Genomic DNA, 25,085 nt, shown 5'->3' on the forward strand with positions numbered 1-25,085 from the left:
AACATCATTCGGGTACAAGGTTGAACCTTGGAATCATTTTTATCCATGTTTGATACCATCACAACGGTGAATGGCCAAGTTGCCTATAAGTGTGTAACTCTAGCCCTGACTTCATCAACGACTGAAGTAGTTCTCATAGGTATGTTTGTGACGTTTAACATGCAATGATGTAAGATAGTATTGTCTCTTAATTATCTCTACAGTGTACTGAGATCAAGCTTGTTTCCGAATGAAACTTTAATGTATAGGATTAATCTACAATTCGGAGTTTAGTGACCATTACCCTAAAGGAGTGTATCAATCCTCCGATATTTGATTTTCGGGGCTTACATGCCAAACACTAGGAGTACATCGGGTTTTCTACATCAGCCACTGGTTTCCATATTCCGAAAGCCTGATCATAAGGAGAATCAACAGATTCCGAGGCCTCGCAAAGACATGATATTTGGACAACTCAGGTCGTGCCACAGCCTCATTTGGATCCAGCGAGCTAACATGGAGGATGGAAAGCCCCAGGTATAATACGAAGAAAATTCATTCAATTACTTTTATTTTCATATAGCTTCTTGTGGTGTCTCTTGTGTTTGTTGTTTTATACATATCTGCTCGTTGTGCTACGACCACACTAACAAAGGCTACTAGCTATGGCCCCTCAAAAAGTTATCATTGTAAGTTTACTGTACACGAGAATTTTCTTTTCGACTTCCATATAATTAACAAGTTATCTCACAATAGATCGGAGGCTCTGTCGCCGGCCTTCTTCAAGGATTGCAACTCAAGCGCCAGGGAAGTCATGTCACCGTCTTGGAGCAAGACCCATCCAAGGACCGAGCCAGTCACGAGTCTGGGGTATCTATTGGCAAGACAGTTGTCTCTATCCTCGATAAATACGATGCCACCGGGCGTCCCGCAGCCATTCCGGCTGAGTACATGAGTGCTGCATGGCGTCGACGACTTCGGGTAGCTAACACAACATGGCATCACAACATGAGCAACTGGGGAACCCTCTATCTGATCCTGCGGGCCAATTTCGACGGCCTCAAGTCTGGATGTGTGCCAAATCCACCGGAGCCGAAACCCACCGACGGCAAGGTTGAATACCATTCCGGAAAGCAGGTCTATGGTGTGAGCTACGATAAGGACGAGGGTCTCGTCACTGTATCGTACTCAGACGTCACCACTGGTGAGAAGGACAGTGTCAGTGCAGAGATGGTAATCGCTGCGGACGGAGTTCATTCAACCGTTCGAAGTTTGATGCAGGCTCCCACGCGAAAGGAATACTCTGGGTACATTGGTTGGCGCGGGACGGTGCCCGAGCGTTTGTTATCCAAGAGCACCATTGAGTATTTCTCAAACAGGCTCAACTTCTCCTTGCTAGGGGGTCATTACTTCATCAGGTTAGTGATTTGTATCTTCCGTGTATCGGAATTTCCATGATAGAAAACATCTTACGAACATAAAATAGCTATCTGATCCCGACCGAAGCTGGGCACGTCGAGCCGGGAAAGCGTCTCATAAATTGGGTCTGGTACTATGTCGTGCCGGACGGATCGCCTGAGATGGAAGCCATATTTACCGATGTGAATGGGAAAGTACACCCAAACACGGTTCCCCAGGGGCTTGTCAATCCGGACGTGTGGAAAGCCCAGCTCGCGCGCTGGAGTTCAACCATGACTACCCCCCTTGCTGAATTGGTATCCAATACCCCTAAGCCATTCGTCACGAAGGTCATCGAGGCCCAAACTACTACGGCCAGTTTCTATGACGGTCGTTTAGTCCTAGTTGGGGACGCATTCACCGGTTTCAGATCACACTTGGGTTGGGCCTCCGAACAAGCTGCGCGCCATGCGGTATCATTGGATAAAGTCTGGCGCGGGGAGATCACTATGAAGCAGAGGGATGAGGAGGCTGTCTTGTACGCCCAACGGTTCATTTATCTGAATCGTATGATGGGATTTTCGGGCCTTGGTTGGATGTTGTCATTCCTTAGAAATGCGCTGGCTTACGTGTGGGTGATGTTCCGCCATTACATTGGCGTCCTACTCGCATAGATGATAGGAGAAGTCGCAGACAGAATTAAACGGGGTTCAGGTTGAAAGTCCTAGTGTTAGTTTCGAATAGCGAGGAATATATAAGTACCCATGTACAACGTGTAATCCTCGTCTCGACGATATCTTGTTGCTGAGAGGTAGGTACCTAGTTACCTACCAGGTAAGCACTTACTAACATGCATTTGAATGAAACACTCGTTGGACTTCCTTCGAATGAGATTTATCTCGTATTAGTAACCTACTCCTATTACTCGCTTAATCTTAAGTAAATGGGCATATGGGTAGGCGTCTACTTGGCTTAGAAAAGGGGTCAAAATCCATTTCGTACTTAATTGATTAATAAGTCAGTCTGGAAACATGGTACCCAGGTACTTAATTATATAAATCTCTGACCAAATCTGCCACGCTGAACTAGAATTATGCGATCATAGGAATACTGTAACAATCCACCGCGACCGTTGTTGGCCCACCCTCATTCTCAATAAACCTCATCTGAGCGATAACGTAAGAGGTCTGCAAGTATGAATGCGAACCTCCTACGTTGATGATCAGCCTTGTATTTTGGCTTGCGCGGTTTCCAATACCTTCCTCCTGGATGTAGAATGGAAGTCCATCACTCGTGTACCCATAGACGTATATGAATGGATATTGAACTGAACCTCCATTCTCCGTGGTGGTATCATTCAGTACAATCGGAGAGGCGTGGCCCCCTTCAATTGTGGCATGGAAGTTGGGGCCATCGATTGTCCCACCTGTGAACGGCTCGACTACACGGACACCACCTCCGACAAGGGGAATGGGGCCGTAGCGCTTGCCGAGAGTCACATTGGCAGTGAACACATACGTTGAGTTCATCGTTGTTGCCGGAGTAGAACTTGAGGTTGAAGAGTCCATAGTGGAAATAGATACTGTGTAGTATGAGATGATTTTGCTAATGAACATGGAACTTGGAGATGGATGCAGGCTGGTCCCAAACTCAGTATAATCCAAGTTAATATGGGAAAGAATGATTGAGAGCAGCTGGGGAAGTAAGTAGATGAAGCTATGTCGAGCACCAATGGTGTTCATGATTCCCTGATTAGGGAGTACCTAATGCCATCCGACTAGATCGACTGCGGCTCCTTCCGAACTTCTCCGACTGACGCATTTGAATATTGCTGTCGCAAGCCCGTCAAACTCAAGCGCCGTCGTAGTTTTCACATTAGATCATATTCTGTTTTCGGATATCCGACCTTGAAATTCCCCGACCCCTTGCAGCCGGAGGATTCAGCTTTGCCCCACATTTTTAGTCAACCACCAACATAGTTGTGGATGACCGGACCATCCGTATTGTTGAGGTTACGTATCATGGAAGGACGGAGGTCAAACGGACCAGTTGCGCTATAAGGATTGTGTAAAATTTTGAATACCTACGCGTCGGTAAAATGCTTGCAAAACCGTTTTATCATCTGAGATTTCCTCCTATAATAGTGAGCCCCTATTCTGGCCATGGCATCTCAACTTTCCCGTCTTTCAAAAAGAACCTCCATCCACTCTACATCTTTAGCAGCTTATAGATTGCATGCTGCAGCTCTCACGTCAACATCAGATACCAACACAACGAGTATAAAGCCGTCGTCTGGCACTTCTCTTCCTTGTTGCTCTTTGACAACGAGTACTGCAACCCTTAAAAGCAAACCAGTTGGGCTACAATCAGTTGCAAAAGTCTCACGAGGACTCACTCTTCAAGCTTCCAAGATGTCTACCATGTCAGCTTCCCACGGGCATAATGAGGCTTGCTGCAACATTCCTCCTGTTGTCTCTGAAGGCTACGTCGCAAAGGGCTCATATCATGAACTCGGGGACTACAAGACTTGTAAGTGTTTCAAACCCTGAGATTACACAAAAGGGGCCTCTTTAGCTAATCTGGTATAGACGTTACTGGCCCAGCCGATGCTGAAAAGGGTATCATAGTTATCTATGACATCTTCGGTTACTTTGACCAGACACTTCAAGGCGCCGATATCTTAGCCACAGGCAAGAAGTCACAACGGCACAAGGTCTTCATTCCCGATTGGTTCAAGGGCAAGCCATGCCCAATCGAGTGGTATGGGCCTGATCTAAATTCGCATTGGGGGCTTACTTACTGATGATGTGGTGAAAGGTTCCCTCCGGATACTGAGGAGAAACAGAAGAGCGTTGGTGGATTCTTCAGCGACCCCGAGCATGCGCCGCAGACAGTCGCTGCCAAGTTGCCAGAGTATTTCAAAGCCGTGCAGGCTTCGAACCCCTCAATCAAATCCTGGGGTATCTTGGGTGTAAGTAAAGGAAGAACTTGTTGAACTACCTGTTGTCCTAGCGCACTGACACGGTTCGTCCCTAGTACTGCTGGGGAGGTAAAGTCGCATCGCTAATAACATCGGGCGACTCGAACCTTTTCCAGATTGCGGCCGCCGTCCACCCAGCGATGGTGGATGCTGCGGAGGCTGGCGGCATCAAAGTACCGTTCATTTTGCTGGCGTCAGGCGAAGAGCCTGCCGAGACAATCAAGGAGTTTGAGAGCAAGCTGAAAGTGCCTAACCACGTGGAAACATTTGCTGACCAGGTCCACGGCTTTATGGCAGCACGCGCTGACCTGTCTAACCCGCGGGTTAAAGAGGAGTACACCCGGGGCTACCAAACGGTACTCGACTTCTTTGGTAAGAACTGGTCATGACTACCTAACAGGACTGGACGCCTGAGCGGGATTAGAAACTTATGGAGAAAAGCCTTGCTTTGAATACCTAGGTAGATATAGGCAATATCTAGGAGCGATGTAAATGAACACTATTACTAGTCTGTTAATCGTGAGATGTTAAGTTGGTGTTGTGAAGAATTGAAAGTTCATATTTACCTAGTGAAAGAGGAAAAGGGGGAGGGTGATCCACTTATAAGAGGTGGGGGAGATGGAGTGTACAAGCTGGGAAAGTGCTACTTGCACTGTGGGGGGTATTTAAAATCTCCGCAGGAGATTTTAGAGCTTAGAGAAAAACAACAATACAACATTCTATCCCCCTTAATTCTTTTCTGGGGGTTAGTGGGAGCTAGCGGGAACTAGCAGGGACTAATAATCTCCATAGGGCTGGGTTTTCTCCCTGGATCGCTAAAAGTCAATGAATACCTCTACACGTCATTCGTTTGGCATCATCATCGAATACTTTTGATATGCGTGAACCAGTTGCGCAGACTTAAACCAGTCAATACGAGATGAATTACCCCTCTTCCAATTCCTTTAATCTTACCGAGGTATTAATCCTAGTAATCTAAATCTAAAAGAATATCATTGTTCTCCGATTTGCAAAGCGTGTATTTAATGATGGGGTGAGTTCTGTGCATTCAATGGTCGGTAGTACTTAAGCAGAAAAGGCGGATGGAGGGTCGGACGGTCCGGTTTGAAGGAATTGTGGCTTACTGGACCAGAGTGCCAGAGACCTCCTTAGCTAGCATTCGGCCGTAATCCGTCCCGAATCTCACTAAAATCTCGGAAGTTCACCCTGGATCGACTCGCATCACAACCCATTAATGAGAACATCGTTCGATGAGAGGCACGGTTTAGAGCATTCCAGGTTCTCTTATCGGTTATGTCGACATCTCACCAGACGCCACCCCCAGCTTCGGCTGAATCCCAGTCACCCACGCAGCGACGCGAGCAGGATGAAGCAGCCCCCTCGCGACCGCGATCTGGGAATCCCAATCGTCGACGGGACAAACCCCAACTTTCTTGCAATCTATGTCGACGGCGCAAATTGCGATGCGATCGCCAGCACCCATCATGTTCCAGCTGCCTTCTGCGGGGTCAAACCTGCACTTATGCGGAGAATCAGGGCCTTGCCATGCCGCCGGATAGAACAGCGGTCCCCAGCCTGCATAATCGCATCGTCTATCTTGAGAGTTTGGTCAAGTCTTTGATGCCAAATCCACAAATCGCTGGTAATCAAAACAGTGGCGCGATTGCGGACATGCCTCCGCCTCCTGAATCTAGCCGCATTCACGATCAGGTCAACACCTCTCCCGAGGACACGCTGATGGAAGAACGTTCCGAGGCTGGGAGCATGCGTCTTAGTGCCTCAGAAGTCCGCTATGTTGGAGGCGACCACTGGGCGGCGATTCTTGACAGTATTGCCGACCTCAAGGATCATTTTGACCGGGATGAGAACCTCAAATTGGCCAACACCCCAGATCAAACTCAGGATGACAGTGGAGGTGACCCTGTAGGACGGCCTCCGTCACCTCACGCCCTGCTTCTTTATGGCGCTAGGCGTGCAAACTCGCGCGATGAGATCCTCGCCGCGCTCCCTCCCAAAACCGCGGTAGATCGCTATATCTCTCGTTTCTTTAACCGTCTCGACCTAGTAGCCTCTTGTAAGTACATCTTACACAAAGCCGCATTACGCAATGCTGTGACTGAACCTTTCAACTCCAGCGGCTGTTCATGGTCCAACGTTTGTTCGTGAGGCAAGTATGATTCCCAACTTTCATGCAGTTTACGGTCCCCAATACTAACAGGTCTTCATAGTATGAGGCATTCTGGGCTAACCCCGTTGGCGCGTCTAGCATCATATGGGTTGGTCTACTCTTTAGCATGATATGCCTCGCCCTGCTCGCTTCTGACGCAAGCGACTCGGAGCGCGGGTGCGAAGCCGAACAATTGCAGATCAATCTGTATCGCGAGAAGATCGTACAATGTCTCATCATGGGCGAATACACCAAGTCAGCGCCTTATGGATTGGAGACACTGATCAATTATGTATATATCGAATTCATGATGGGCGTTGATGCTGGTAAGGATATCTGGTTCTTGCTCGCTCTAGAGGTCAATCTTGCGATGCGTATGGGTTACCAGCGAGATCCTAGCCATTTTTCTGGAATTTCTCCCCTCCAGGCTGAGATGCGGCGGAGATTGTGGGCTACTGTTCTACTAGGCGACACTCTCATCTCAAACCAGATGGGAATGCCTTGTATGATCTCGTCCAATCAATACGATACGGCCGAGCCGCGTAATCTCAACGACGACGACCTAGATGAAAGCATGACTGAGCTACCACCTCCGCGCCCGGAGACCGAATATACCACTACTCTCGGTATCATAGCAAGAAGGAGAGTGTTGGTGGCTCTGAACCATGTCTCCGGGGTTGTATCATCAATTAAAGCCGCTAGCTACGCCGAAGTGATGCAAGTTGACGGCATTCTTCGACAAGCTGTTGCTAGCATTCCCCCGCCACTGAAAATGAAGCCCCTAGCAGTTAGTGTCACTGATACTCCGCATATCATCATGGCTCGTCTTTTTCTCAGGCATCTCCATCTCAAAGGAGATATCATGCTCCATCGTCGGTTTCTATACGCGGAGTCAACTTCAAAGGACGAAGATACCTTCGCATATTCACGAAAGGCATGTTTAGATGCCTCGCTCTCCTCACTGGAGATCCAAGACTTGCTTGACAGGGAACTGTACTCTGGGGGTCTACTTCATACGATGCGCTTCCGAGTAGGCTCTCTCATGAACCATCATTTCTTGACAGCTACGATGATCCTGTGCTCCATGGTGCATCGCCGGCAGACTATGGGCCGACAAGAGGAGATATTAGCAGCTTTGCGAAATACAAGAATGATCTGGATGCGTAAAAGCAACACATCTAGGGAGGCAAAGAAGGCTGCGGAAACTATCAGCATTGTGCTGGCGAGGGCAGCTGACGCCAGTACCCACGGCGTTGGTCCTAGAGACGAGGATGTCAGTACAAGTGGCAAAGAGCCGCAGAACATATCGAACACGGATCCCTCCATTGCTTTCACTAATGGTGGAATGGGACTTGATAACCAAGGGATGTTTAGGGATTTGGGTCTTTATTCACGTGAGCTCAACACATGTCATTGCTGACACTTTATTATACCGATGCTAACACTATTGCAGCCGATGCTTTTACAATGCCGGGCGTACTTGGAACATTCACTCCCCCAGGCTATCCAAGCCAGTCCTTTGACTTTGACGTAGCGGAAAATTGGATGATGCCAGGCACCAATTGGTAGTAGTTAAGTACAGTTCAGGGTTACTTTGGGTACGCATGGCGGCGGCGTCTGGGCGCATTCGATTAGGGTAAGGAACACGTCTGGGTCTGTCGGATAAAGACGTTGGTCGGGGGTAGCACAGCAATACACAACAAGTTCATCAGTTAAAACAGTGGAAATGGCCTATGCCACAAGATTCCTAATACCCATTATGTTAAAAAGGTAAGGCATTTGAAGTTGCACACTATCTTTTGATTGAACTGACATATCTTAAATCCAACATATTCAAACCGTACCTCATCCTGTGATCCTTCCAACTTAACGGGATACCTAATAGAACCCGACTGAAACACCTTATTTGACATGAGACGCCATATACTACGTTTCTTCCTACCTACATATGAAGGCAGACAATAAGCTACCTAGGTAGGTAAGGTATGCGCAACCTTCCACTCCCCTAAGTTACTCCTCTTATCTACCTACATAGTCTCATCAGAGCGCAACTCGAGTTCCGGTTCGGGCTCCTTTGACAGATACTCTTCAAAGAAGGGCGTAGTATCAATAGCTACTATCCTACCGCCCTCGATGATTGATCCGTTAACCGGATTCAATAATGCCCCACCGGTAGCAACATACACCGTATTGGTATCTCCCCGAACCTTGCCGAACGCCGGTGCCACGGGTCCTAGCAAAATCATCTCATCCGGAGTACCGACAACGTAAGTCGGATTTCCATTCTTATCAATGGCAATTAGGCGGTTATCAGCGTTGAGCGCGGCGAATATAGTGGCGTTGTCCCTGGGGGCAATTTCGAAGTTGTCCACAAAGACCGACCGAATCCACTTGACTTCCTCTGGCTTCGCACCGGGCAAAGGGAAGCCATCGTCCGAGATAGCGATACGCCAGATAGTCGCGGCGTAGCTGAGCGTCCAGTAAAGGTACCCATCTCGAATCTTCACGCCGCTGATGCCGAACTCAGTGATGAACCATGGGAGCCAGGCCATGTGTTCTTCCCGGGCGGCGAGTTCGTACGTGCGAGCAAGGGTGTCGACTCTCCAAATCACCCCCTTATGAGTGTCTGCTACTAATAGCGTGGACGGGGTTTTAGGAAGTTGGACAAGACTCCCACAAAGCCCCGCTTCAGACATATGAATGATCTCCTTGATAGTGAACCCTTCGGTGTAGGACCCGTTGCCCGGACGAAGGTCGAGTTCCCATATGCTCATGTCTCCATCGATTCCAACGCCTAGAGAAGTTTGGTTGGCCCCTATGATGGCGAATACATCTGGTTGTGTCTCCGTTATGGCAGTGGTAGCGTTAACCTCGTTGAATTTGTAGATAAGTGTGGCTTCTGGATTATCGGTCAAGACGTCTGTCAACACCCATACCGATGCGACAGGCCAAACCGTCGTTACCATGATATCGCCGTTATCTCTGACATAGAGACTCTGAATATACCATGGGATGGGCCATTGGTGGATGTACCTCATGGGAAGTGGGTAATACGGATAGCTGGCTAGGACTGTAGTTACCAGCGGCAAAAAGAATGCAAGCAGGCTCAGGAGCCTAGTGGCGCTGAAGAGTCTCATTTTTTTTTAAAGAAAAAATCTCTTTAGACTCAATACATCGGGAGAATTGCGACAAGAATAATCTAGCATGTAGGTAAGTATTATTTGAATCTGTTGATCGTGGTACGGCTGACTTTTCGCGGTAGCGATATCCGAAGTCCTTCATTTGAGCTGAGCTGGCCGAGCCTGGACGTTTTGGCGCTCTCATAAATATTCGGAGGAGGATGGCACCCTTTCAGATACATCCGAATATTTCGCTTTCCGTATTAGGAAAATAGACCTCCGAAAGGGGGTCTGCCGGCGACTAACCGGATCCTCCGAAAATTCCGAATTTAGGGGGGATCCACTGCCAGCCGATCAACTGAAGCAGCCATAACTTGCTCCGTCCCGGATACTTATTGAATACCTAACTAGGTACTTAGGTAAGTAATTATCTGTACCACCTTCGCTGAATTTCTTCTGGAGGTTTGGATATTCACGTTCCAGAGTTGTTCAGGAGTGTTTTTTTTCTGCCAAATTTCGGACTCCTCTGCCCTAAAGCCATGAAATTAACGATAAGCTGTTATTAAAAAGTCACTCTTCACTCTACAAGCTACTTTACCAAGTCTCCATAGTTAATATCTTGACGAGAATATCAATTCCCAAGAAACTTCAAACCCGAAGCCATGAAGGAGACTCTCTTCTTCATCCTTGACTTCTTATTGGGAGGATACTTGACTTCCACATCACCTGTATCAGGCCAGGATTTGATATTACAAACACCCCAAAAACCAATTCCCCTATCTTCTTCATCTCCTTCGCTATGTCAGAATACACCAATATCTCGTAATTGTTGGGGCGAATACAGCACCGATACAGATTATTATACAACGTTTCCCGAGACTGGCAACACGGTGGAGATATGGCTCTCTGCAGAGGAGACTCTTTGCAGCCCAGATGGCTACGAGCGACCTTGCATGACGTTCAACGGCACCGTTCCAGGACCACTGATCACCGCCGACTGGGGTGATAACCTCGTTATTCATGTGACTAACAACATGAAATCTAATGGCACATCCGTTCACTGGCATGGTATACGGATGCTCAACAACACACAGAACGACGGAGTACCCGGAATATCACAATGCCCAATCGCGCCAGGGGAAACTTACACGTACAAGTTTAAGGCTACCCAATACGGGACAACCTGGTACCACAGTCACTTTTCCCTACAGTACGCGGAAGGTCTGTGGGGTCCTATGATATTGAGAGGGCCGGCTACGGCCAACTACGACGAAGACCTCGGCACACTTGTCCTTCAGGACTGGTCTCACACTCCTATATTTGGCGCGTGGGCTAATAAGCAGGAATGGGGTATCACGCACGAACTCGATAGTAAGATTCTTATATTGCGGTATCTCCTTGGAGACATCGTAGAATTGACCTAGCTGACACCTTACCTTATGACAGACATATTAATCAATGGCACAAACACGTTCGACTGCTCGGGTATGTCAGACCCCAAATGTACCGGCAACGGAAAGAAGTTTGAGGCTGTTTTCCAGCATGGCAAGAAATACCTAATTCGGGTGTTCAACGTCGCTATCGACAGTTACTTCAACTTCCACATCGATGGGCATAACTTCACGGTGGTCGCCGCTGATTTCGTTCCCATCCAACCGTACGAGACAAACAGCATCATGATCAGTTCCGGTCAGCGGTACGATATCATCGTCGACGCGAACGCTGAGCCGGGAGATTACTGGCTACGTAGTGGATGGGCACCGGCGAGTACTTGCCAGGGCGTTGCCAACAGTCATCCTGATGACGGCACTGGCATAATTCGATACGAGCGCAAGTTGATGAGCACGGGAGATCCGACTACTACTGACATAGTTGACATCCCGAAGACTTGCCACGATGAGCCGCCTGAGCGCCTGGTCCCCTATGTGAAACGCGACGTGGGCACTATTGTTGACACCACGGTCGAGGACGTCAACGTGCGGTTTATCCACTCCGGAATGTTTAAATGGACCATCAATAGTAGCTTCTTGGATATAGACTGGTCCGAGCCGACGTTGAAGAAAGCTCTGCACGAGTCTTCGTCGGCTACATTTCCGTCGGAGTACAATGTTTTGCCCCTGAATGTAAGAATATCAACAATAGACCCACGTGCAAGAGCATACTAATTTTTTCCAAAGAAAACGGATGATGCCGAAGACCAGTGGGTAGTCATCGTAATTGAGAATGCTGCCGTTGTTTTGTATGGAGGGTAAGTTCCTACCTTCAACTCTCTCCTAATATGCCTAATCATTATGCCTACTAACGGATTATCGCACAGAATCTCGCATCCCATCCACTTCCACGGCCACGACTTCTACATACTAGCACAAGAAGCGCGCCAGTGGGACGGGAAGACCGATTCCTTCCAATTCCAGAACCCGCCAAGGCGCGACACGGCCATGCTTCCCGCTCACGGTTATCTCGCCGTCGCGGTGCAGCTGGACAATCCGGGAGCTTGGCTCGTCCACTGTCACATCGCGTGGCACGCGTCCATGGGCCTGGCGCTGGAGATCCTGGAGAGCGCGGATTCGATCGCGGTTAGTGGCGCGGAAAGGAAAGCTCTTGGTGATACTTGCGCGTCGTGGTCTAGCTGGTGGGATGCGCCTGCGCCGTGGCCGAAGGAGGATTCTGGGGTATAGGAGTTTAGACGGCGAGCGTGTAGATTTCATGTAGGGATATAGATGTAGTGTGATTGCGTTGTGGGAGAAATAAGAGAGAGCTGCTTGGGTAGCGGAAGTGGCCGGTAGGTAGGTCGGAGAACACCGGAAATGGATAGCCATCTGAGAGCGAACGGCGATACAGCTCTAAACTTAGAATTAGTAGCCATAAGCAATATCATAGCACTTCTATTATCAAGACATTCTAGCGGTAGGTATGTTTTGGCTGAGCCGCCGTGGTGAAAGTGACGCGATCATATTGCTGGCGATTTAGTTGTATCAACACAAGCGTATAATCGCCTCGGATGTTAGCTGGTCTAGACTTATGCTATCTCTTTTCAAATTTAACTATCCTGAGTAGACACGAGGCCAAGAGTATGCCAGGCGGGATTCATGATATCTAGAAGGATCTCGCTTGCGCTGTCTTATCTGCCAACGGATGTCTTGGCGAGGCATCGCCGCTAGCGAGTTGATGATATAACAAAAGGCCATGATCGATCTATTCAAGCCAAGCCGCAGCTATGCTATACCTAAGTCCGATGACCTTCGCTTGATATAGCGAGATAACTAACAGATATATTGATCGGGGAGAACCAACTTAGGACTCAGTCTTATATAAGTGAAAGCTTGGGGTACTGCTAACCCCGTGTTGGCGCACGTGCCAATCATCCGCTTCGGGAAGATGATAAGATCGTGCAGCCGTGGTACATAATCCCACATAAACAGAGGCACGAGAATGCTGTGCTCTTGAGGTCGGAAGTAGGGAAAATATATGAAAGGTCTCCGTCGTATCACTATAGATAGAACACAACGTGCATAGGTACAGACTTCAGCTAGCGGGGGGCAAACAGCTTTCGACGTTACTTCTTTCTTCTTTCGTTCTTTGTCAATATACCGTCGTTTCACGGAGGGGAGCAATATGATGATATGATAGATAACGAACGCCGCAATATGTAAGCAATAGAACCAATCGGCTTATTTTAGCTAGAAGGAGCTGGGATTCGTGGGGAGACCCAATGTCATCCATGATTTTCATTTCCTCTTTAGGAAGATCGCAGTCGGTCTTACCGCGCCCCTCAGCTTCGTGTACCTGGGCGGTATCCTGAAAGTATTTGATAGATGCTACCACATGTTGTTGTTCAAGCCATCATTCTAAGCTGTGGCCAATAGAGTCTGGTAAACGGTGCCAGCTGGACGGTGCCTCCTTGCATTTGCAGATTGAATATGCATATTTTTAATTGGTATTTTATATGAATGTCTCTTGACGGGCGGATATATTAAGATGTATGGGTCGCCATCTTTCTTATTCCCTCTTTTCGTACTTATGATAGGTAATTGCTTGCTTGCAGTTTGTTATCTAGAGTTACTTGAAGGATTGCAAAAGTCGTACCTGGCTTTATCTCTAAGAAGCCTACGAGTGGATCTGTACCTACCTACGTGAGTGATATGTTTGACTGTGGGCGAACTACTCACAGGGATAGGTATGTCGCTAATCTGTTGATCTGAGGTTCCCTCGCCGGTTTACTATGAAATCCTAGCAGTAACTTGAAATAATCTTAAAAAAGATCTTGTCGAGGAAGGACATATCTTTCCCTCGGATTCAGATCCGGTCGCTTTCGTATTGAATACCTAACGTATACACAGATGTACCTCCATAAACGAAGTAACGCCGTGTGGTCTCCATCGATATCTTTGTTGGTGTTGCCGTGACGGAAGCGCCTATCAGTACGTACCGAAGTAAGAAAAGATTGGAGAAAAAGTGCAGGGCTTATCCATGATCCCAGCTTACCCCCGGCTTTAGAGCTCCTCGTTATCATGAGAGATTGTCCAATTAGAAGGGTAGACCTTGATGTTCGGCGGACACTAAGTGAAAAAAATGTAAAACTAATCCTCAGTTCTCCATTCCCTTGGTATGCCGCGTCTGCATCTATCTTTTCATGATTCTATTATCTCGTGAGGTCGTTCTGAGAAACTATCGTAACAGCACATCGTCGTACTAGATTAGTATAAAAGCGCAGACATTTGTCACTAGTGATGAGATCATTGAGATCACATTTCTCAACTGCCATTGAATCTCGTCAGCTTCAGTAGCGGTTGTGGCGTTGGGACCCGCCGATCGTCCACTCAGGGTCCTCCAAATCCAGATTCTGCGTGTCACTGCGGACTCGTACGTAGTGGATGTTCAAGGGTTGCCGTCTGCTATCCGTCTATCAACCAGTTGCCGCTCGATTAGATAGGCCGTCCTTCCCCTTCTAGAAGGCCTCCATACATACATGTATCTTTAGCGTCGACCGGGTTCATCTAGACCACGCGATCGCCCCGAATGTACGATTTGCCCTACCGAGGCTGACCTGGGAAAAGTATTAAAATTCCTACATGTACCTATCCAGCCTATCAATCGAGTATACCTGGTACTCGATGCCCTGGCCCGCGTCTCACTAATGATAAAATCTCGTCGCGATCTTCTTCCCGTTCTCCTCTCTTTTTTCTGATTTACTCGCACGTTAAGTTTGTCGGAGCATAGCGTGGTCTCTCATCCCCACACTTGGCTGGGACGAGAATTAATTTCTCCGAGTCGAATCGAAACTAGGAAGAAGGAGACGATCAGAGGAGAAGAGAAGGAAAATTTTGCCAAGGAGATTCCTTAGTTTGCGACATCGATTCGATGACGGTTCCCGAGATCAAGGGCCTCTCCGGCCATAATGCTTCAGCTCAAGAGGGTGTAACTCCTAACCCTGATCCTGCTCTTGATTTCGCAAACGAGCACCATCATGCGCATCTGCATCATGGCGGATTGGCCGCAAATCCCGTCAACCATCCCGACGAGGTTGTTTATTCAACTGCCTCGCCGCAAAAGAGCCTGGATAAGCCGCATGACTATTCTACCGCTGAGAAGTCTGTAACCGATCAGGAAAGTGGAAATGTTGGTCACATCGGGGGCGACGAGAGTGAAAAGCGTCCGAACTTCATTGCGCGCTTCTACCGAAGATACAGGCCTTTTGTCCACCTCTTCATATGGCTCGTATTCACCGCGTAAGTCTGTCACGACTCTTGGTGAAGCAACACAATCGCGCATGAAGCCGCGATGCTGACATAACTTAATCAGATGGTGGATTTTCGGTCTTGTTCGCTACCGACACGAGAAGAACTGGCTGATCCCGTTCCTGCTGTATCTGGCCATCACCCTTCGCATCATCTTCCTCTGGATCCCGGTTAAATATGTCATGATGCCCGTCAAATTCGTCTGGCGGCATACTGCTTTCAGGGTTTATGAGTTGATTCCGAAGAAGCTTCATCGACCGCTCGCGGCTTTGGTCACTATCGCGGTCTTCTTGATTGGTTCTATGGTGCCCAAGGAGGAAGGCGAAAACACCCGTGCCCGCCGAGCGCAGTCTTTGTTCGGACTTGTTATCATGATTTTCGTCTTGACGATAACTTCAAGGAACTGGAGGAAGATTCCTTGGCACACTGTCATCGGTAAGCAATCTGCAAAGCTCGATTTTGCCCCCACGCCCGTTTGCTAACTTGCCTTCTCCTTAAGGCGGAATGTTGACCCAGTTCGTTGTCGCCGTCTTCGTCTTGCGCACACAGGCCGGTTACGATATTTTCAACTTCATCTCTACGTTGGCTCGTCTCCTGCTAGGTTTCGCCGACCAGGGTGTTATTTTCCTAACAGACGAGTCGGTGCCCGCCCTAGGTTGGTTCTTCACAGGTGTCATCCCGCCCATTATCTTCTTCGTGGCTCTCGTAGCGCTCTGCTACCATGTCGGCCTTATCCAGTGGTTCGTCTCGAAGTTCGCCGTATTCTTCTTCTGGACTCTGCGCGTCTCGGGCGCTGAAGCCGTGGTTGCTTCTGCGACGCCATTCATCGGACAGGGAGAATCGGCTATGTTGGTGCGTCCTTTCGTGCCGCACATGACTCTAGCCGAAATCCATCAGGTTATGACGTGCGGTTTTGCTACCATCGCTGGTTCCGTGCTCGTGGCATATATCGGACTCGGAATCAACCCACAGGCGCTCGTCTCTTCTTGTATTATGTCCATTCCTGCATCCTTGGCCGTGTCAAAAATGCGTTATCCGGAGACGGAGGAGACTCTCACTTCCGGTCGTGTTGTCGTCCCAGATGATGAAGAGCACAGAGCTGCGAATGCTCTCCATGCTTTCGCCAATGGCGCTTGGCTTGGCTTAAAGATTGCAGGCATGATTGTGGCTACTCTTCTCTGCATCATCGCTTTCGTCGCCCTCATCAATGGCCTCCTTACCTGGTGGGGTGGCTACTGGGGTATTTCGAACCCGGACTTAACCATTCAGTTCATCCTCGGCTACTGCTTCTACCCTCTTTCATGGTTGCTCGGCGTGCCTAACGACGACCTGTTGCCCGTCGGAGAACTCATTGGACAGAAGATCATCATCAACGAATTCGCCGCGTTCGGTGCCCTCCAGTCCGACGATCGCTACAAGTCGATGACCGCGCGAGCCAAGCTTATTGCTACCTATGCCTGCTGCGTAAGTCTTAAGACCCCCAACTCCCATATCCATGCTGGACAAAGATTTGACACGTATTTAGGGTTTTGGAAACGTCGGTTCCCTCGGTACTCAAATCGGTGTCTTGTCGCAGATCGCCCCTGGTCGTAGCGGTGATGTTTCCAAGGTTGCCATCTCGGCCTTGATTTCAGGTATCATCTCGACTCTCACATCTGCCAGCGTCGCTGGTATGCTATATACGGACTCTATAGGGTCCGCTAATTACTCGTGATGATAGAGGATGATAGGTTTGGTGGAAACTGTAGGTATTTTTTTCACATGAAGAGTTAACGAACGTGTATATGAAATAAAAATACCCTGACACGCTTCAAATATTCTGTGTCTTATTCTGGATGATATGTGCTTATGCCTCGCGTCAAAATTGCACGAGATTGCGACATCTGATCCATGCTACCCCTGACTGCCTGGATCTCTGGATATTTCACATGGACAAGGTGTAGTGATTGCGTTTTTCTGGCATTTTGAATCACGAGATGGGCATTTGAAAGTAAACGAGGCCTCATGATATTTTAAACTCACTGTTTTTCTTAGGTACCTCACGTCTAGGTTGGTATTAGGTATGTAGGTAAGGAACGTGTTCATATTAATCATTATCTAATGAGCGTATTGCTAAGACTATCTAGCTTACAGCGAGGATAAATCAGTACGTAACCTAAGATTGGAAGCTCCTTGCCCGTTTCTCAAGTTGCTAAGTGCTACGAAAAGACGAAGGAGGCTTGGATGGCATTAACGCCATCAAGGGGTAAAATCCCGATAGAAGAATGGTAACGCTCCAAGGGTTATTCGAACAGCACGAATGCTCAGATGTAAAACATTGTGTTCTTCAAGCGATCATGAACTTCAAAATCTTCCAGTCCAGGTAAATCATCCGCGTAGCAACGAGCGCGCTGGCAGACAATATCCGCATAGTATGCCGGCGTGCAAATGCTGACCGCAGTGGTGCTGCGCCCGAACAAGTAACACAGACTGTGAGTGAAGGTCTCCAGCTTGTTCGCCGCCTCCGCACCAAATTTCGCTCGGAAGATCTCGTCGTGGACGACGAAGTAGTGGGCCGGGCGCGCCGTTCCCCTGAGCGGTTTATGCGACTGCAAGAAGAAATCCCAGTTGAGCGCTTCGGTCACGCCGCGATCGACTACTGTGCCTGGTTGTGGGTTGTTGCCGTTGGCTTGATACGTAGACTGTTTATAGAAGCGCGTGTGATGGCGTTTCCCAACCACGATGATGGTTATCTTCGGCGCATCGTCTTTTGGATACAGCTTTGTGCATGCTTCCCGCAACTTCGGCAGTTCGTGTTTACGGACATGATCGTATTGGCCCTGCGAGACGCCGTCGCGGTAGATGAGGATGTTTTCGGGATATCTCTTGTACCTCGAGCCCCATAATTGAAGCCGCGTCTTCAACATGTCTTCTAATTGTTCGACCATCTCCGCGCCTTTCTCTTTTTGACGTCTCAGTACGGCAGGCCATTGTCCAAGCTGTGCGTCTATGCTCGCCACCATTCCTGCGATGCTGGGGGCGTGTTCGATTGGCGAGTGCGTGACATCGATGCCGACAACCATTGTCTTGTTTAGATCAATGACGTCTTTCAGGCTCTGGTTATCGACAGATTGGTTGTTGTTCCTAAATTTCAAGTTGAATTTTAGAGCGAGGTTTCCGGCGAGGCCCCCGAGACTATTCTGTCCCGTTAGAGTAGATGCAACAATGCAGATTGTCGTAACTCCATACTCTTTATCAGCAAGCCTCTTAATCTGGTTATAGAGGGCCTTGCTTGAGTCTGGTAAGATTACGATCATGCAGTCGATTCCCTTGGCTTCATACTTGAAGACTCTGCTGAGATCGCGTTTGAGTGCTTCATTGCTGCCCCTTACGTTTATAGATACTGGAGGCAGCTGTTCTTTGATCTCTATGCCGTTGTTCTTCAACATTTTGAAACACTGTCGAAGTAATTCAAGGGCTCTTTCGTCGTGAGGCACCATGCGGAGAACTCTACAGCTCCACTTTCTAGAATCGCTTGGAGGTCTGAGGCTCTTGAAATTCAGGTTCCATCTGGTTTGGTTTTCCGGTTTCCCCTGACTGTACCGTATTGTAGGCGTAGGGAGAACACGACTTTTGACGGTTATTAGTTTACCATCGGGTACTCGAAACCCATACCTATTCTGCCTATTGTGAGACAAACTCTTTCTTCGGATTCATTTTGACTCACCATCATGGGATTTTCATCTTTACAAAGGCCGACCGCCTTCATACCATGGGATACAATATCCTCCATATTTTCCACAGGGTTGCGTACGGCATGTCCTATCATCGTGGTCGTTTGCCCAGTATTCCCTTCTGCCTTTGCCCTCTGTCCAGGCAATATTGTGCACAACTGCGCCGGGAGATATGTCGGCTTTTGGCGTGACCCGACATTAACTACCGGCCACTCAGTATCCAATATTGTGTTGCGTTCTAGCAATATTAGCACAGGCATGGAACGATTTTTGTAAATATAATAAGGATAATCATAAGCTCACCTTTCTCGAAGAAGTCGAAAACAGTGCTATATTTGCCCCGGTCCTGGACCCAAAACGAGACCTCCTTGGGTCCAGCTCCGTACCTCTTCACAACTGATGAGTTTTCTGTTTTCTGGCCTTTATCTGTCATGCCGTCATCTTGAGAAGCGAGGTCATGAATTCTAAAGCGCCGGCGAATCGGATTTTGGGCCTTGTCTTTGCAAGAGTACTCGATTCGAACTCCTCGAAGGAACTTCCCTAGCAATCGAAGAGTGGGATCATCCCATCTAGATTCGGTGTAGTACTTCTTCATGATCACCTCCAGCTTCTTACTCTCATAGAACATCCCGTAGCTGACGTTGATGTTGGCTAAAATCCGAGATGTGGCGAGACAGATGCTCGAATAGTATCCTTTAATTGCAACCAAACCGTATTTGAGGTCTATTATAGAGGATTTTTCATCTAGAGGGAAAGATCTTCCTGTGCCAATTGTGCAGTACTTGCTAGAGTCCTTTGTATAGTAATTCAAGAAGATGTTCAAAGCTTGAACCATTTTTCCTCTGTTAATATATTGGCTGGTAGGATGTGTGAGGTAATTTTCAAGTGCTGAGATAGGCAATGTCTCGTCAAGCTGGACTTTGATCTGGTAACTCTTGGCGTTGTCGCGTGGCCCTTTCTCGGTCTCGCTATAATAGGGGATTGTAAACGTCTTACCTCCTGCTTTAATGTCCTTTATGTCCTCACATGAGATAAGAATACTGCTGAAGTCAGTTACTAGCACCTTACTTTCCGGTTTCTGGATTTCTTCAAGGAGTAGTTTGATAATGCGAAAAAGTTTCTTCCCTGTCGGCTGTTGCTCTTCTTCGATTTTGATTGAGTATTTTCTCAACATCACTTGTGGGTTCGTCTTTAGTTCAATGTAGTTGGCCCAAAGTACGTTTTCTTGTCCTTGTGTGCCATACGCTGGCCGTTGGGGAATGATGCTTTGGTCCGCATTCAGATCAGGTTGGATGGAGTTCTCGTGCTTCGTAACTTCAACATTAGGTGTTTCAGGAACATTTCTGCGTAGCTTCGTGTAAGTGACAGCTAGGAATAGGGCAAGGCTTCCAATACAAGCCTTCCATAGTCTCCACTCACTTGTAGATTCCTTGGGAACTTCCTTCAGAAGTGTTGGGCTCTCGGCCTCTACTGCGACCTTGGTCACGATATTGGCCCTGTCTCTCACCAAAGCCTTGGCCATGACTGCGCCCACCACGTGGGAACTGACCCCGACCCCGATCTCCACCTCGGCCACGACCACGACCACGATCCATCAACGAGATTGGACTTTGGATCGCCTTGCACTATTCACAAAAAGATTATATAAAAGAATCAAATACGAAAGTAGAGTTATGCTCCTAGGATTGTTGATAATTGGAAACAGCACTGATATTACGGGTAAACCTTTAGTATCAGTTCAGTATTCAGAAAGTTATGTGCTCTAGAAAAACGGAACCGTAGTATTCTCTTAAAGAGAATTTTATGATGTCAAAGGAGACTTCTTATATACTTACTTATAATTGTCTATCGTTATCCCAAATCAAGGTAGAACAGTTCATATTGTGTGGCAACGTACTTTTTTGTGTGTTGGCATTTGTGGCATTGGTTTGTCGATTGGAAATTTGCTGTCAGCGCAACCGCCCCTAGGTTTGCAGGCAAAGATCCTTTGAATAACAAAGACGTCCTCATTACCACATGTAACATGTTAGATGGACTAGGTATTTATGTGACGATAGATGAGAGATTGACAACCGATTTATCTAACTCATCTACGACTCAATCAAACAACTCACTTGCCATACACATTCAAATAGCAGTTTTGCATCTCATTGGCCAGTTCTAGTATCACAATTTGATATTATCTAGATATTTGTTATAATCGATTTCTGATAACATTTAATATAGGTAAACATGAGTTATCAGATCTGATTCTGAAACGACGACGAGTTTGTGAATGATGAGAGACTAATTTACCAGTCCCCTTGTCTGCCCCGGACCCCTAGCCCCGCTTTAGCCCGGGATGGGGAACTGTTCTTTCCACCGCCCGGTGGACAACCCCGCTGTTGCCCCGAAACTCTCCTCTTGACGGCTTGGGTGTTTGGAAGCCCTCTAGTTTTTTGAGCTATGTATTATTGAAATTCCACTTAATAGTATGAACATGCCGGGTACGAGTGTGTAATTATAGAGGGGTATCCTATCAGCACGCAATGGTCTTCAGTCAAGAATTAGTTGATCGGTGGGGAGCACTATTTGTAGGTCACTAGAACGTGGCTGGTATGACTGGCACAAGGTAGAAGAAATGCAAAATCATATGCTGTCCATGATGTTGCCTTTATATTTTAGGTGCAGTTTGCTGAGCCAGATGAGCCATAGGGGAAACATACGGGGGGTAGGAACTGTTGCGCAACGGTGCCAAGGGCTGCCGTAACGGTTCCAAAAAGTGGTACGGTTCTAAAGTTTGGCACACTTGTAGATTTTGGCACGTCTGGCACGTTTCTAATTTTTGAAATCTTTACAAAGCGTACCAAAGGTTCCAGTAATGCCCACGATGCCAAATCTAAAAATTCGAGAAATTCTAAATAATTCAATAAAATATAAACGTGCCAAACGTGCCAAACGTGCTAACGTGCCAAACTTAAAAAGTGAGGCTATCGCGGGACTGCGTAAGCTAAAACTTTATCTACAGTTTTAGCGCGAAGGTTTGTACTGTAGATTATGTAATACTTAGATAGTGTAGCGGTATATCCTTAGCTTCGCAGTAAAATAAAAACCTTGTAATAATCCGAATCTAATTAAAATAAATAAATCGATTAATAAATAAATTTAATAAATAAATAATAAAAAATAATTAATTGAAATAAATGAATAAACTTAAATAAGTAAATAAATACGTATAAATAAATAAAATAATAAAAATAAAGCATTACATTTTGCTATAACTGTTCCAAATCTTGGCACCGTTCCGGCACCGTTCCAGTATATGGATGGGAAGCCTAATGATTCCTTTATTTGGTACGGTTCCAAAATCCGGCACCGTTACGCTACAGTTCCTACCCCACGTATATCTCCCCTATGGAGTACAACACTTTTTTTCAACCCTCTATGTAGTTTAGGTAGGTCCATACTCTCCCACAACAATTCTCTTAATGACCCAAGTGGGTAATGCAAGCAATGGAAGTGTATCAGAGTGTGAAATTACTAAAGAGTGGATGTGATGAGTATGCGCTATCTTGCACTGAAATATGACATTGTTAAAGGGATATATACCTGTATTTACAGTGAGGACAGGGGGGCTGACTTATCAGCTTACTAATCAAGAATGTAACCTGCCCTTCTGCCCCTCTTTGCTCTTAGCCCGCAGGTAGTATCACTCTTTTTTCTCCTTTAGAGGACATACGCAGTCCTATTCCACCATTAGTATCTTCCAGAGCCTTTTAAATATTGGGAATATAAGCAAATGAATCATACTAAAACTGGAAGTCTAGGGTTTGGTGGTGGGAATACCGAGGTTGACCCCGCTATCATCGCAAGTCAGTCAAATGGAAGCCATTAAGGAAGCCATTTACTAAAGGAAATATTACGTGCTATAGGACTACCGGTAGGATCGTCAATTAAATCCACAGAAAGTCATGGCGTCAGTTTCTGGGCCAGAACCGGAAGGATCAATGTTGAATTAGAAGATAGATCCCAACTATCCTTTTTCATCAAAGTTGTCTCAGGTGATTTAGGGAAGAATATGGTCGAGAGCGAATACGAGTCTATGAGAGCGATATATGAAATTCTCCCAGATTTTGTCCCCAAGCCAATTTCTTATGGAGCATATGAAACAGTACCGAATACTCACTTTTTTCTGTGCGAATTCCGAGATATCGTTAGCGATATGCCAGACCCTCATATTCTAGCTGAAAGTCTCGCAAAGATGCATCAGCAGAGCAAGTCTCCCACAGGAAAGTTCGGATTCCACATGAGTACGTACAGCGGCAACCTTCCTCAGGGGACAGAATGGTCAGATAGCTGGGAGGATCTCTTCACCAGAAATCTTCGAATAGCACTTGATCTTGAGATCAAAGCTAGGGGGTACGATCCGGAATTCGATATACTCATTCCGATCATATTTGACAAGGTCATTCCTCGTTTGCTTCGTCCTCTCGAGAGCGACGGGAGATCATTAAAGCCGTCACTAGTCCATGGAGACTTGTGGTACGCAAATTCTGGTATTGACGGCATTACAGGCAAGCCGCTGATCTTCGATGCCTGCTGCTTCTATGCTCACAACGAGTGTGAGTTTCCTTTGTACTTCGATGCATTGTAGATACCTTGCATACACTGACGAAGTCACATGATCTAGACGAGTTTGGGCAGTGGCGGCCAATATGTAACAAATTTGGTGAAGAATATCTTCAAGCTTATCATCACTATGTTAAGAAGTCGGATCCGGAGGAGGACTATGAAGGTCGTTTGGACCTCTATAAGCTGTGAGTGCGTGAGCCATACCTCACAAGTAACGAATAAAAAGATCTTAATAGCATCCCAGAAGGTTTAACACCCACGTGTCAGCTTTATTTCCACAGAATCTCACATTGAGGGAACAGTATGATGCCTTTTATTGCTAGTCTTTACAGCTCGTTGCTAACAATATGACAGGGTCCTTGGCGATATGAGAGACTTAATACAGAGATACGCTTAGGATTACACATACCTAGGAAGCTAACGAGTATAGTCTCGATCCGGTATTGTTATGTAGAGATGACTTCACCTTGGTGCGCGGAGGGATTGTGAAGATGGTAATATGCACGGATATAGAAAAAAGGTTGAGTGTTGCACAACGAAAGCACCTTGGAGACAGGTAGCCATTGGGAAAGTCGAGATAAATAGGTACCTAGGTGCCAACAGCAACGGGACAGATATCTCCAGCTCGCTGTTGGCTGTTTTTTTTACCCTTTGTACATCATTGTGTAAGCCACTTAGAAGAATCTTTACCTATTCTTGTGTCCCGCCATTGCAACTTCTAGAATGCGATCTTGAAGTCCTTCGAGGAAAACCATCCTGATACCTGCTTTTTCGAGTCGATCTCGGCCAGAATTCGCGAAAATAAAAGTGTTCGGCTCTTGTATTCCGACGTAAACTGCCTTTATCGCTCCGTCCAACCCTATGATCCTGTCTACACATGACTTATTTCCGGTCAGCCTACTATTGCAAGGTTCCATGGTCGTGTATAAGACGGTATTGGGCGGTAAGACGTTGCCGATCTGTACTTCTGCCGTGTTGAACTGCTCGGAAATCTTGATGAAGCAGCACTGTTCCGCGTGGGTTCGCCCTGGATCTCCCGGTCTGTCGCCCGGCAATTCTAGAGAATATCCAGTCGAGAGGATCCTACCACTGTCTTCGTCCACAAGACACGCGCCAACGCAGAATTTATCAGGGCCTGGTGGCGATTGGCTGGCGACTTGTAAGGCATATTCCATAAATGCCTTGTGATCGCGGGGCGCAATGGTGGGATGGATTTGTGATGGCATCTCAAAGACGCGAAGAAATACTAGATTAGGGGGTAAATGGAAGTTTAGGTTCAACTCCTACTAGGCTTGTCGCTGTAGAACATCAAGATTGGGCGATATCCTACAGGGGTACAGGGGTCTTCCCGCGAACTATTCCCGAAGCTGGGGTTTAGCA

The 25,085-nt window shown here is 47.2% G+C and overlaps 11 protein-coding genes across 11 annotated transcripts; 6 read left to right on the top strand and 5 right to left on the bottom strand.

Moving 5' to 3' along the window:
• Window positions 1-467: 467 nt before the first annotated feature.
• Window positions 468-2,227, top strand: F4807DRAFT_291542 (FAD binding domain-containing protein). Its single transcript, XM_047994819.1, has 3 exons — window positions 468-668; window positions 736-1,397; window positions 1,466-2,227. The coding sequence occupies exons 1-3, from the start codon at window positions 645-647 to the stop codon at window positions 2,049-2,051; spliced, it is 1,272 nt and encodes a 423-aa protein (XP_047849770.1). The 5' UTR covers window positions 468-644; the 3' UTR covers window positions 2,052-2,227.
• A 130-nt stretch (window positions 2,228-2,357) lies between these two features.
• Window positions 2,358-3,239, bottom strand: F4807DRAFT_444022 (uncharacterized protein). The gene has a single exon (XM_047999606.1). The coding sequence runs from the start codon at window positions 3,117-3,119 to the stop codon at window positions 2,469-2,471; it is 651 nt and encodes a 216-aa protein (XP_047849771.1). The 5' UTR covers window positions 3,120-3,239; the 3' UTR covers window positions 2,358-2,468.
• Window positions 3,240-4,953, top strand: F4807DRAFT_444024 (Alpha/Beta hydrolase protein). Its single transcript, XM_047999607.1, has 4 exons — window positions 3,240-3,906; window positions 3,966-4,137; window positions 4,195-4,348; window positions 4,414-4,953. The coding sequence occupies exons 1-4, from the start codon at window positions 3,540-3,542 to the stop codon at window positions 4,744-4,746; spliced, it is 1,026 nt and encodes a 341-aa protein (XP_047849772.1). The 5' UTR covers window positions 3,240-3,539; the 3' UTR covers window positions 4,747-4,953.
• A 562-nt stretch (window positions 4,954-5,515) lies between these two features.
• F4807DRAFT_291602 (putative fungal-specific transcription factor) lies at window positions 5,516-8,322 on the top strand. Its single transcript, XM_047994820.1, has 4 exons — window positions 5,516-6,431; window positions 6,493-6,524; window positions 6,586-7,918; window positions 7,978-8,322. The coding sequence occupies exons 1-4, from the start codon at window positions 5,651-5,653 to the stop codon at window positions 8,091-8,093; spliced, it is 2,262 nt and encodes a 753-aa protein (XP_047849773.1). The 5' UTR covers window positions 5,516-5,650; the 3' UTR covers window positions 8,094-8,322.
• Window positions 8,323-9,811, bottom strand: F4807DRAFT_291603 (uncharacterized protein). The gene has a single exon (XM_047994821.1). It carries the CDS (start codon window positions 9,659-9,661, stop codon window positions 8,552-8,554), a length of 1,110 nt encoding a protein of 369 aa, XP_047849774.1. The 5' UTR covers window positions 9,662-9,811; the 3' UTR covers window positions 8,323-8,551.
• Window positions 9,812-10,305: 494 nt separating this feature from the next.
• Window positions 10,306-12,321, top strand: F4807DRAFT_464912 (multicopper oxidase; the record flags this gene model as incomplete). Its single annotated transcript, XM_048002200.1, has 4 exons — window positions 10,306-11,014; window positions 11,090-11,766; window positions 11,821-11,891; window positions 11,961-12,321. 4 exons carry the CDS (start codon window positions 10,306-10,308, stop codon window positions 12,319-12,321), a joined length of 1,818 nt encoding a protein of 605 aa, XP_047849775.1.
• Window positions 12,322-13,837: 1,516 nt separating this feature from the next.
• F4807DRAFT_291727 (uncharacterized protein) lies at window positions 13,838-14,221 on the bottom strand. The gene has a single exon (XM_047994823.1). It carries the CDS (start codon window positions 14,154-14,156, stop codon window positions 13,896-13,898), a length of 261 nt encoding a protein of 86 aa, XP_047849776.1. The 5' UTR covers window positions 14,157-14,221; the 3' UTR covers window positions 13,838-13,895.
• A 783-nt stretch (window positions 14,222-15,004) lies between these two features.
• On the top strand, window positions 15,005-17,095 carry F4807DRAFT_464913 (H+/nucleoside cotransporter-like protein; the record flags this gene model as incomplete). The annotated part of the gene is made up of 4 exons (XM_048002201.1): window positions 15,005-15,372; window positions 15,446-15,816; window positions 15,881-16,845; window positions 16,907-17,095. 4 exons carry the CDS (start codon window positions 15,005-15,007, stop codon window positions 17,093-17,095), a joined length of 1,893 nt encoding a protein of 630 aa, XP_047849777.1.
• Window positions 17,096-17,579: 484 nt separating this feature from the next.
• Window positions 17,580-20,504, bottom strand: F4807DRAFT_291723 (Piwi-domain-containing protein). Its single transcript, XM_047994822.1, has 3 exons — window positions 19,398-20,504; window positions 19,088-19,332; window positions 17,580-19,040 (listed from the first exon to the last, which is right to left on the bottom strand). The coding sequence occupies exons 1-3, from the start codon at window positions 20,266-20,268 to the stop codon at window positions 17,685-17,687; spliced, it is 2,472 nt and encodes an 823-aa protein (XP_047849778.1). The 5' UTR covers window positions 20,269-20,504; the 3' UTR covers window positions 17,580-17,684.
• Window positions 20,505-22,787: 2,283 nt separating this feature from the next.
• On the top strand, window positions 22,788-24,247 carry F4807DRAFT_291773 (Fructosamine/Ketosamine-3-kinase). Its single transcript, XM_047994824.1, has 4 exons — window positions 22,788-23,695; window positions 23,764-23,890; window positions 23,950-24,006; window positions 24,060-24,247. Exons 1-4 carry the CDS (start codon window positions 23,152-23,154, stop codon window positions 24,100-24,102), a joined length of 771 nt encoding a protein of 256 aa, XP_047849779.1. The 5' UTR covers window positions 22,788-23,151; the 3' UTR covers window positions 24,103-24,247.
• A 144-nt stretch (window positions 24,248-24,391) lies between these two features.
• On the bottom strand, window positions 24,392-24,931 carry F4807DRAFT_464917 (cytidine deaminase-like protein; the record flags this gene model as incomplete). The annotated part of the gene is made up of 1 exon (XM_048002202.1): window positions 24,392-24,931. The coding sequence occupies one exon, from the start codon at window positions 24,929-24,931 to the stop codon at window positions 24,392-24,394; it is 540 nt and encodes a 179-aa protein (XP_047849780.1).
• Between the last annotated feature and the right edge of the window lie 154 nt (window positions 24,932-25,085).

This window comes from Annulohypoxylon truncatum (assembly GCF_022578515.1).
Source record: "Annulohypoxylon truncatum strain CBS 140777 unplaced genomic scaffold F4807scaffold_45, whole genome shotgun sequence".
Lineage (NCBI taxonomy): Eukaryota > Fungi > Ascomycota > Sordariomycetes > Xylariales > Hypoxylaceae > Annulohypoxylon > Annulohypoxylon truncatum.